General features: G+C 42.9%; 1 protein-coding gene across 1 annotated transcript in view; it reads right to left on the reverse strand.

The window, feature by feature from the left end:
- The window catches only part of LOC126419016 (cardioacceleratory peptide receptor-like), a 329,034-nt gene that overhangs the window by 8,496 nt on the left and 307,480 nt on the right, over positions 1 to 13,058 (reverse strand). Inside the window, exons 6-7 of the mRNA XM_050086073.1 lie at positions 7,361 to 7,471; positions 1,733 to 1,913 (exon numbers count right to left, since the gene is read on the reverse strand). Of these exons, the coding sequence (XP_049942030.1) occupies positions 1,733 to 1,913; positions 7,361 to 7,471 (292 nt within the window). The remainder of the gene's footprint in view (positions 1 to 1,732; positions 1,914 to 7,360; positions 7,472 to 13,058) is intronic.

Genomic DNA, 13,058 nt, shown 5'->3' on the forward strand with positions numbered 1-13,058 from the left:
CAAGCCCTGAATGAAAATTTCGCAACGGATAACTGGGGAGGGGAGCTTGAGAGCGCTACATAGAGAGCGTGCCCTCTTCTGTACGATACTAGGCAAGGGGCTGGAGGGCGCACACGCTGATGTGTGGGTCGCTGCATTCTATATCCTCTAACTTGACTCCTTTGTGATTTTTAGGGTATGTTAAAGATTGATGACAACTGATTACCTATTTATTTTTAACATTTTCAGTCGACTTTACAGCTATTGCAGCAATTGTTCCAGTTTACAGATATTACAATTTTACAACTTACAGCTCGAGTATATTATATACTAATCTGCACGCACATTTCTACTGGCAAGACGGAATTACGTTGGCCAAATGTATACCACCAAAGTCTCCCAATATTTTACATGGGACATCCGCTATGTGAGGAGGATAACGGGCAAACTGGGGACCAGATACATTAACACAGAGGTGGAGGGGATGGTCGTACCACTTGGCTGTGACCTCCTCTCCGCCCCAAATTTCCGAAATTAAACGAGAACATTCATTTCCTTTCACAATCCGAAGCTGGAAATAAAATAATTAGTGCAAATATTCAAATGCCTCTCTTCCAAACGTGAACATCGAGACAGACGCACTGAGGGCATGTCTGCTCACTTACCCGTCTTCTGTGACACTCCCAGAATATCACGGGCACCCGGAGGTCTTCCTGGGTCCCGGTGGAGGGGATGATCGAACCACTTGGCCGTGACCAACCTCTCCGCCCCAAATCTTGTGACACTGGAACGTCTTTGACTTTTACCTGCCTGTGCTGTCTGTCTGAGCCCCTACCCAGGATTTAAGATTGGCACTACTATACTACAGAACTACTTCCCAACTAAGATTTGGCCACGCTTCATGGAAAGATGTGAGGAGGATTAGGAAAGCTCATGTACAGATTCACATTCACGTACAAGAAATGTATAATACACGACACATATAAATACGTACTATGAAGCCTGACACATTTCTGTCCAACCGTCCACATGGGTTCTGCAGCGCCCGCGGCCGGCCGCGTCCTGCAATAAAATTGGCGGCGCAGCCGCCTACTTTTGTACTCGTATTTTCCGGTGCGAGCGAGCAGCGAAACCTGCTGCTTATGGAGCGGAAACAACTATACCGTTGCAGAAGAAATGTCACATCTTCAGATAGTGTTACATGCTATGTAATGGTATAACAAACAGCTACACTGAGCATTTTTTCCACGTTAATTCGACGTAGTGTTGTAGAACCTTCGCTTACTTTTGCTATGTTTGTATGTCTGTCTCGTCTTCACTTCCTGTGTGTAATGTAGCATCCGATTCCGTGTGTGTGCTTGTGTCTGTGTGGTTTATTGTGTATTGCTGATCTGTCCCATGTGGAGCCTGTCTTATTATAGCGTTTGTTTGTACAGTTACAACAGCTGTGGGCCGTCTGCCCCAGCAAGGATACAGCAGCTTTATGACACCGTTCCCAACTGCATCAGTGTGTGCACCATATATGCCAGAGGGAGAGGGGGACAACATCGTACGGAGAAGTGCTTCATACTGCCATATACTTTGAAATTTGGCTCTATTTTGTAATCGCTGAGGTTACCTTCTCAACCCGTTAAGTTTCATTTGATTCCCTCTTCCCCTTCTCTGTACTTGACTTTCAGGCAGCGTAAGTTTTCTTGATTAAATGTTGTTGCATTTAGCTAAGCAACGGTAACGAAACTGGACGTGTGCAGACCTGAGACTGCGGCAGATGTGCGTGGAGAAGAGGCAGTAAATGAGCGGGTTGGCGGCCGAGTTGAGCGGCGCCAGGCTCTGGATGAAGGACGCCACGGCGATGTTGGTCTGCGTCGTCGGCACGTAGTCGTACACTTGCAGCAGGTCGAACACGATGTACGGACTCCAGCACAGGATGAACACTGCCGACACAGCAATGGCTCTGAGCACTATGGGACTTAACATCTGAGGTCATCACTCCACTAGAACTTAGAACTACTTAAACCTAACTAACTTAAGGACATCACACACATCCATACCTGAAGCAGGATTCGAACCTAAGACCGTAGCAACAGCGCGGTTCTGGACTGAAGCGCCTAGAACCGCTCGGGCACAGCGGCCGGCACCAACACAACCGCGGTTATCCGACGATAAATGTTACTCATACTGAAACTTCCTGGCAGATTAAAACTGTGTGCAGGACCGAGACTCGAACTTGGGACCTTTGCCTTTCGCGGGCAAGTGCTCCACCAACTGAGCAACCCATGACGACTCACGCCCCGTCCTAGTTGGTAGAGTACTTGCCCGCGAAAGGCAAAGGTCCCGAGTTCGAGTCTCGGTCGGGCACACAGTTTTAATCTGCCAGGAAGTTTCATATCAGCGCACACTCCGCTGCAGAGTGAAAATCTCATTCTGGAAACATCCCCCAGGCTGTGGCTAAGCCATGTCTCCGCTATATCCTTTCTTTAAGGAGTGCTAGTTCTGCAAGGTTCGCAGGAGAGCTTCTGTAAAGTTTGGAAGGTAGGAGACGAGGTACTGGCAGAAGTAAAGCTGTGAGTACCGGGCGTGAGTCGTGCTTCGGTAGCTCAGATGGTAGAGCACTTGCCCGCGAAAGGCAAAGGTCCTGAGTTCGAGTCTCGGTCCTGAACACAGTTTTAATCTGCCAGGAAGTTTCATATCAGCGCACACTCCGATGCAGAGTGAAAATCTCAATCTGGTTACTCATACTGAATACAGTAAGCACTATTTTCCGAACATACAAGCAAACAGTCGCTTTTGTACTTTTTTGTTTCGAAGAACAGTGAGCTGATCTTCAGTGTCAATTATTAATTTACGTCTATTGGAAAGTTATAGTTTCATGTGAGAACCTTTCCGTCCCCAGAGTCCTTTGTATTACAGTAAGACGCAAGGACATGCCAGTGTCTGGTTCCGATATCACGGATGAAATCCTAGAATAAATCCCGCTATATCCAAAGCATTTTGTTTCCATGGTTTGTAGTGAGAGACTAGCGTGGTGTTCGTAGGTCTTCGCAAATATTATATTGAATTACAATGAAATCAATACCTCAGCTGCATACAGGCGTTGATGTAAGTCAAAGGGGACATTTAAAAATGTGTACCCCGAGCGGGGCTCGAACACGGGATCTCCCGCTTACATGGCAGACGCTCTATCCATCTTTTTTTTATTTTTTATTTTTAAATCTCATTTTGTTCTATATTGTTCGTTGGATTTGTTCGTGGCGGACGTCTGATGACACCCGTTCAGGTTCTTTGTTGATCCGTTCACTCAGTTTTTTATTACAGAGGGTAGCTAACCCTCTGACCGAGCACGTTGAGCTACCGTGCCGGCTACCATCTGAGCCACCGAGGATAGTGCGACTGCAGGGACTTATCTCTGGCACACGTCCCGTGAGACGCACATTCTCAACTTATTGTCCCGCACTATATTCATATTACCCATGCACATTATACTCATTACTCGCGGCTTTTTGCCGATTCCCGCAAGAGTTCGGGCACTGTTTGTGCATCCGCACAGAAGAAGATGGTCAAATGGCCGATGAGCCCTTGTATATGAAGATGGCATCTGTTCTGTCGGACATGTCCGAAATATTATATTAACAATTGCTTTCGTTTCCATCGGTGTGAGAAAACAGCAGTTGCCACATGTGTGTCATACATTTTTATCTCATAAAGACGACCACAGATAGTGTGTCGGTAATAGTTTTTTACATTAGCTTAGGCTTCCGCTGCAGGAATTCGTTTCAGGAAGACTCTTCTGAATGTGTCACAGCGTCATTAAAGATGTCCGTAGTAGCAGCTTATATGATGGCAGTTTTCATCGTATCACGACATGATTTCATAATCAGGAGATTCTTACTGAAATATATTATTTATATAGCTCCCAGTACCGCCATTAGACTGTTGTTTATTTACAGTGTTACATTTACACTTACACAATCATGATTTCGGCTTCAAAGTGCCATTATCAAGTGTTTTAAGTGTTATAATTGCCTAAGATGACATACTGTCGTATTAAAATACACTATTAGACACATTGTCTAAGGGTCAATATTTCTGGCAGAGCCTACTGCTTTGTTTCATTACTGAGTACACCATCTTGACTGAATGTACTCAGTAATGAAACAAAGCAGTAGGCTCTGCCAGAAATATCGACTCTTAGACAATGTGTCTATAGTGTATTTTAAGACGGTAGTATGCCATCTTAGGCAATTTATAACACTTAAAATACTTGATAATGGCACTCTGTAGCCGAAATCATGATTGTGTAAGTGTAAGAGTAACACTGTAAATAAACAACAGTCTAATGGCGGTACTGACTTTGAAGAAATATATTATGAGTTTGTATGAAAAAATTATTAAAAAATTATTAAATTTATATAGCTGTTTGTGAACTAGACGTTTTTCCAGTTATGATCGGCAGTTTTAGAATGAATGCAACTTCAGATCTAGCGTCATCACAACGTAACGTCTGCTTAGGAACTAAGTAGCGATCAAATACTAAAGGAACTCTTGAAACAATGGTTAACTTTGTAACAAGGATGGATCTGAAGATGGACTGCTTTTTAGTTAATGTCATTCATCATAAACGATGCCCTTGTAAGCTTGCAACTGTTAATAATGATATAAATAATAAATTACTGTTCGAGTTACTTTTTTTTCATGCATAGCACGTCCATTTCAGGAATTTATAGACTTTTCATGTTTTGTAACAATTTGCATAGCTATTCGATTTGATGTACGTGTTGTGTTGTTCTGCTCCTTTTTCCCTGCAGTTGTCTCTTTATGTTCTTAACGTAATGTGCCTTCTCCAATACGCAGAAATTCACAGACACGCAGCAAATCGCTCACAGCAGACAGTGTGAATGATGTGTCGCGTTTATGTAAATTTCTGCGTGTTAAAGGAGGTACAATATCTTGAAAACACACAAAGACGTCTGCAGGAAAAGAGAAGCGGTACAATGCAACAGCACGTTCCGCTTCAGAAGTTTATCGGTATTTGCAAGATCTGTATCAGTTTTAAAAGGTATTCGAACACTTTGTAAATTGTTACAGATCTTCCAAATAGCGATAAACGTTTGAAGCGCAACGTGCTACGTATGAAAAGCGTAAATGGTACTGTACTTTATTATTTAAATCATTGTGAAAACAGTCGTGGTTGAGAAAAAAAAACTTTGTGATATTTGACTGCTAAATAAAAATAAATTTCTGAAAAATGGTGTAGATTCGGATTCGAATTTTACATTTAGTAACAAGTAACAATTTTTTCAGAAATATAGGAGCATTTACATAAAAGTTTATTCTTCGTTTCTCGTCGATTTCGTCATGATTTCAACACTTAGTTAGTGAGAGTTGTAAGTAAATTTGTTAATTTTCTGAGGCACAACAGTTGGAACCACAAACTTACGTTAAATTTCGACACATGATATTAAATGAAACTCCAAAATTAAAGGAGGTTATACACAGAAACAGCGTAGTCCAACAGATATAAATTAGCAGATGTTCACCACTGAAGAAGCATATAGAACACTTCGATACGTGTCTGTAAACAGTTGTAAAAGTGACTCGTATCAATTTGTTTCGCTCAAGTCACGGTCTTTCAAATTTGTGCTCCAGAAACTATAACCAAGTGGAATTTACATTAATCTTGGGAGCCGGGAACTGTAAATAATTAACTTTTTCAGTGTCAGTGGAAGTAAGGGTAAGGAAACATACGTTCAGAGTAAATTGATATATGCTATGAACTTCAAATTTGTTCTGCGTGTAAGTCCTGAGGTGTATGTTTTTTTGTTGTTTAATAAATTTCGTAACGAAAGCTGGATGGTTACGGACTGCTGTTTAATACTAAACCAAGTAATGTCCCAGAATTCTAAAACTATACATACAAAATAAATTGCCCTTTTAAGTGACGTGCAGAAAGTTTGGCCTCTGTTGGAAGAGCAGTCGTAAAGTACATATACATCTACATGATTACTCTGCAATTCACATTTAAGTGCTATGCAGAGGGTTCATCGAACCACAATGATACTATCTTTCTACCATTCCACTCCTGAACAGCGCGCGGGAAAAACGAACACCTAAACCTTTCTGTTCGAGCTCTGATTTCTCTTATTTTATTTTTATGATCATTCCTACCCATGTAGGTTGGGCTCAACAAAATATTTTCGCATTCGGAAGAGAAAGTTGGTGACTGAAATTTCGTAAATAGATCTCGCCGCGACGAAAAACGTCTTTGCTTTAATGACTTCCATCCCAACTCGCGTATCATATCTACCACACTCTCTCCCCTATTACGTGATAATACAAAACGAGCTGCCCTTTTTTGCACCCTTTCGATGTCCTCCGTCAACCCCACCTGGTAAGGATCCCACACCGCGTAGCAATATTCTAACAGCGGACGAACGAGTGTAGTTTAAGGTGTCTCTTTAGTGGACTTGTTGCATCTTCTAAGTGTCCTGGCAACGAAACGCAACCTTTGGCTCGCCTTCCCCACAATATTATCTATGTGGTCTTTCCAACTGATGTTGTTCGTAATTTTAACATCCAGGTACTTAGTTGACAGCCTTGAGAATTGTACTATTTATCGAGTAATCGAATTCCAACGGATTTCTTTTGGAACTCATGTGGATCACCCCACACTTTTCGTTATTTAGCGTCAACTGCCACCTGCCACACCATACAGCAATCTTTTCTAAATCGCTTTGCAACTGACACTGGTCTTCGGATTACCTTACTAGACGGTAAATTACAGCATCATCTGCGAACAACCTAAGAGAACTGCTCAGATTGTCACCCAGGTCATTTATATAGATCAGGAACAGCAGAGGTCCCAGGACGCTTCCCTGGGGAACACCTGATATCACTTCAGTTTTAGTCGATGATTTGCCGTCTATTACTACGAACTGCGACATTACTGACAGGAAATCACGAATCCAGTCGCACAACTGAGACGATACCCCATAGGCCCGCAGCTTGATTAGAAGTCGCTTGTGAGGAACGGTGTCAAAAGCTTTCCGGAAATCTAAAAATATGGAATCAACTTGAGATCCCCTGTCGATAGCGGCCATTACTTCGTGCGAATAAAGAGCTAGAGTATAAGCGTACAAAATGACATTCACGTCCCTCCTAAGAGCTAGTAACACTTCTGCAGCCTGGTTAACAACAGAGATTCGTGACTGAACTGTATGAACGTCGTTCTCCAGTTCAGGAAGTGCTGCTTATGATGGTGAAGAGCCTTTCTACAGACACACTCAGTACTGTGTTTGAATATGCGGAACACAGTTCCAGGATTCGTGGTTTTAGCCGAGTAATAAACTCTTGTAGTTTCTTAGTAAGTGGAGTTGTGACTTACCGAACACGATGACGAAAGTCATCTTGACAGTCTTGATTTTAGCCTTTGGTATGAGACCCCTGGAGCTGGCACGCCTGGAGTCGTGATCATCGCCAGATCTGTGGTCGCCATCTGGAAGCGAGATCGCACAGGCTACACAGTGACACAATCTAAAAGGAATCTGACACAATGCCAGAATACGAGAATACCTAAGCAGTACCAATGTGCAAGACACTTGATGCAAGCGTACTATACATTGAAAAACTATACACCGTAGAAAAGTTACAGGGCTCAGAATATCTAATATTTCATTTTTGTGGTACATGGAAACAGAATTAGCGTTTCATTCACTGGAGTACTTATTGGCACTACAGTTAATATACACACATCGATTTTGCCAAATGGTGGTACAGGGCATTTATTAATTCATCATGACTTCACAGTATATTACAGTGCACGAGATACAGGGTGTCCCAACCAGAATGACACGATTTTAACTTGTAATAATATTGAGACAAATGTCACTAGGTAACTGAAACAGCGCTAGATGTAATCGGCATGATATAGAGTTTCAGAAATATCCGCTAGATGTCGCTACGAGCGCTGGCCTGGAGCGTGCAGTCAGTCTCACGCAATGTGGCGTTCACGCAATAGAAGGCATATTGTGTTACTGAATTTAGTCGTACTCAATCAGTGATCGCAGTTCAGCGGGCGTTTCATATTCGATTTCATGCTAAACTACCATCACCAAAGAACATTCGACGGTGGTATAAATAGTTTGAAGAAACAGGATGCCTCTGTAAAGGCAAAGTCCTGGCCGACCACGGGTTCCTGAACTTTAGTGGGACAAATCCGACGAGTACTTGAGCGGAGCCCCCGCAAGTCTACGCGTCGTGCTAGCCGAGAACTTGCGTTACCGCGCATGATAGTGTGGTATGTGTTACGGCGTCGTTTAGCCCTCAAACCATACCGATTACAACTGGTACAAGCTCTTCGAGATACTGACAAAGTGAAGCGAGTGGACTTTAGCAATGCTATTCTAGAGGACATGGAAGATGGCAGTTTTATGTCGCAGTTGATATTCAGCGATGAGGCAACTTCCCATATTAGCGGTAAGGTTCACTGTCATAATGTGCCTATATGGGGGCTCTAAAATCCTCATGAAACAATTGAACACGAACGTGATTCACCAGAAGTGAATTTTTTTGTGGTGTTTCGCAAAGCAAGGTTTATGGACCCTACTTTTTTGAGGATGAAACTGTAGCAGGACAATCATATCTTGCAATGCTATGGAAATGGTTATTACCACAACTTGACTCTGACAATTTCATCTATCAGCAAGATGAAGCACCACCGCACTGGCACAACGTGCGCAGTTTCCTCAATGCCAACGCGTCTCAACGTTGGATAGGGTGTACGGGACTACGAGACCAAGCTTTACACTCTTTGCCTCCTAGGTCCCCTGACTTAACACCATGTGATTTCTTCCTGTGGGGACATGTTAAACAATGTGTTTACATTCCTCCCATACCTCATGACATTGATGAACTAAAAACCAGAATATCAGCTGCTGTAGCTTCAGTGACAGAAGACACCTTACGCTCAGTTTGGGAAGAATTCGGCTATTGGCTAGATGTTGCCCGTGCAGCGATTGGAGGACATATTGAACATTTGAGACGGATTTTTATAAACTTCTGTCTTTTCTGAGTAATTTAGTATGTAATTTGTTTGTGTTAAGCCCTTCTTCCTAATAAATAATTCTATTTAAAATTGGGTCATTCTCTTTGGGACACCCTGTATTATGATGAGACCACCGTTACAAAAGGTGTTGGAAGTGGTCCCTAAGGTCCTCTAAGCATGCGTGAACACGGCGCAGCAGCAAGTGACACTCACGTTCAAATGTGCCTTCCTGCTACCAAATGGTGTCACAGGCAGCACGAATGCGTTGTTCGTCTGCATGTCTGGAATGCGGTCCACTCCCACGATTTCTTTCAGGTGCCCCACAGGTAGAAATTTAAAGAATTGAGGTCCAGCGACTAGAGGGGCCATGCGACTGAACCATCTCGTCAGATCCATGGGCGATCAGATCCTCCACACGGAAATTCGGAGGTGAGTTGGGGCGCCGTCATGCAGTAGGAACATTACCCATCATACTACCAAATGGATCTCTTTCAGCTGGAGAGACACGGTCAACCTACGAAATGCAAATATGCCTTGCTTGTGAGGTGTTGTGGACAAATGACTTATCCCACAAGGTAATATCAAATAAATCCTTGCCCACACGTCGAGGCTAAACCGGTGCAGATGGTGCGCTGCCATCAGACCATGGTGATTCTCCGCAGCCCACAGGCGACGGGTATGAAGGTTGACAACGCCGCCCCTTGTTAGTCTCACTTGTGAGTAGGATAGATGGCTGAAACCCCAGTGCCTGTGCGACGAACCAGCGACAAAACTGTCGCTGTCAAGGCAAGGCCGCAGGTGATAAGGTCTCCAGAAGTTGTTAATGGTGCTGGATAGTGCTCATACTGTGCTCATATTCTACAGTGTTCAGTCATGTTCCTCCACGGCCTGTATACGTGCTGTTGCATCCGCCTTTCATGGTTACCTCGCCAATCTCAAACATACGACGAAACACTGTTGTGAGAAGTTTATGGTGCTGACTTCGAGGATATTTTTCCCGGTACAGTCATACTGCCACTTCCCATTATCATTTTCCTTTCCGGAGGTAAAGAACATGTCGACCTGTTCCTGGATGGTATACCGGGCCATCCTTTCGCAGCGCTGCACAACAGGACATGCCCACATCAAAGAGAGTCGGCAACAGCAGCGAAGCGGATGCCCCTAATATTGATGTGAGTGGTTCTGCAGAATGTTTCGGAGAAAATTGTGTGCAAAGTCTGTCCTGTGCAACCTTGACTCCCGAACGAAAACAATAGGCGTGGACGCTTGCCGCAAAATGCGGACAGTTGATTATTTTTCCGGAAAAAAGTCATCACTGGTGACGCGACTTGGGTGTTATCAGTACGAACGTACCACAAACGACAAAGTGCAGAAATATACATGAAGATTCAACGCTTTGACGGCATAACAGACATTCAAGTCAATGTGACGCGCGAGTTGAATAACATCCCAAAGAAGGACTTTTCTGACATTTTCACATGCTAAAATGAAAGTTTTGTGCTTTGTACTCAAACTACGTAGAATACATGAAGCATTATAACCAGCGTCTTAACTTATCTCTGTTTTTTATTAATCCAGTCTCGAAATTTTTTGGACTGCGGCGTATGTATATGTACAACCGTACGAGATCCTCTCTTATCTCGAAGTCGAACAAAAGAAGGCAAATCTAAACAGCAGCCACCGGTGGAAAGTAGAAGATGCGGTGCAGTACATGAAATATCTGCATCAATACCGCAAGCAAGATGCATGGCTGAATATTCCTTGCACCCTTTATATTTTCGCCCTTTCCTGTTCCGCTCGCAAAAGGACCGAGAGGAAAACGACTGTATACGTTCCTCCGTAAGAGCTCAAACTTATCTTCGTTACCGTTGTAACGATTGTAACCGTTGTAGCACAGAAGATGCCACGATGTTATAGGAGGAGAAGGCGTACTCGCCTTACACTTTATAAAGCAGTAGACAATATTGCTATTAATACCGAGAATTATTTAGGTGCCCAAGTCGTCCCGCATGGTCCAAGCGCTGTACGTTGATGGCAGTAGGACTATTCTGTGATCATCCGGAAATGCTGGTTCTCTAAATTTTCTCAATACTGGTTCGCAAAAAAAAAAAAGAAGTCCTATCCTCAGGGATTACAATTTAAGTTCACGAAGAATCTCCGTAACACTCGCGTGTTGCTGGAGCCTAACAAATGTAGCAGAACAATTCTGAATTGCTTGGATATAGTCATTAGAAATTTTTTGCAAGTGAAGTAATTAGAATACATTGTACAAGACAAACAGTTTGATCATACGTCAGGTGGAGTAAATCTTAGCAACACCAAGGCATTTTCCATAAACACATTACCAGGGTGGCGTACTTTATGCTCACCCTAAAAAAATTAAAAAAATTCGTAAATTGTTGTTGAATCATGTTAACAACATAATTTTTAAAGAGGTAATGAAGTGTAAGTAGGGCCCAGAAGCTAAAAATTCCTTTCAGTACACCCTCAACAATATCAATGCACTTTCAATAAGGCGTACAATCGACTTCATGACCACCACAAAAAAATTTAAAATATGCAAATTTCGTTTGTTGTTGCTGACTTTTACTCTCAATGTACTGTTTAAAGAGATACTGGGCCCTGAACGTGTGAATACTGAATACGACATTCATTGTGGAAAGTGACAACTACTATTGAGACTTACATTTCTGAGGTAAGTTTAACGGAAAAATTTAAAACGTATGTGGAATCTGGCAGTAGAATTCGTTAAGAACAATAAAGATTATTTTCAAAATTTTAAAGTGCGAAGTAACTGACTAAATTACGATATTTGGAAAAGGTGGGCGTAAAGTAACACCCTTCCCCCCTTGCTTTAGCGAGGGTTAATGATTGAGGTAAAAGTGTATGGCTGAAAGGACGAACATGGATATGAAATGGCAGAGAAGGTACAACGCATGTAGTAACATCTGCTATGATCATTAATGCGATAGAAAATGCAATGAGTTAACCGCAGGTTTTCAAAGCGTTGCTGAGGTCTCGGGATCGCCATTGGCATTCAGGGAAACGTCGGCATTATCAAGGTAGTCAGTGGACCGCGAAATGGGAGGGGATAGAAGGGAGCGGGGAAGGGTTATCACAGGGGCGTCAGAGACGTTAGAAACTACAGGAAACTAAATAGGTCAAATAAGCAAGTGTTAGAGAGTAAATTAAAATCCACAAATCGGAATAAACAAATAAGAATAAATAAATAAATAGCAATAAATTAATGCACAGTTCTAATGTAAGTATTCGTACAACTACGGTTTATGCATTCTGTCCCAGATGGAACAGCTCGTGCTGTTGTGCACCTCCTTTTAGTGGATCACTGAATGGTGTTTGTGATAGAATAGTGTCTAAATTCACCGGGCTGTTGGAGAACCGAGTCACGAGTTCAAGTATGCGGTGCAAGGCACTCATCCAAATCTCCGCGTATCCCACATCTTCCCCAGTGAGGCCGCACCGCACCGGGCATTCCTGATCAGAACTCACTAGTGTGTCGGCGTGTTTGAAGAGAAGAGCCCGAAGAAGACGACAAAGAAGTCTACGAACGTGAGTTGATTTCTGGAGCGCTACTTTAAATGTGGGAACGAAAAGGCACCAAGACGGAGAGGTGACTCCATATAACTGCTTTCCCAGACAGTCAAAGACTGGAGCTGTCTCTGTAAGCAAAATCCTTTTTTTTCTTTTTTTTGCGGAAGGAACTGGCTCTTTGTGTAGCAAGAGTTTCGAAGCGTGTGATATACATTTTTTAGGGGAATGGACGATATATTGTCTATTCTGTACGTAAATAGAAGAAGGAATACCACAGGATGAATATATTGCTGTCTAAAAGTTTCGTGTTAGAGATCCTACAACAATGTATTGCCGATACTGGAATCAAGTTCTCCTGAACGGGTTCTACCTGAAGCACACCAGCAAGGTTTCAGAGCTTACATACTAAGAGAGATTAGTGACGAACTGGACAACGAGGACAACTACAAGAAGATATAGCTGCCAGGCACGTAGCAAAGTCTCCTGT

Source organism: Schistocerca serialis, chromosome 9 (genome assembly GCF_023864345.2).
Source record: "Schistocerca serialis cubense isolate TAMUIC-IGC-003099 chromosome 9, iqSchSeri2.2, whole genome shotgun sequence".
Taxonomy (NCBI): Eukaryota; Metazoa; Arthropoda; class Insecta; order Orthoptera; family Acrididae; genus Schistocerca; species Schistocerca serialis.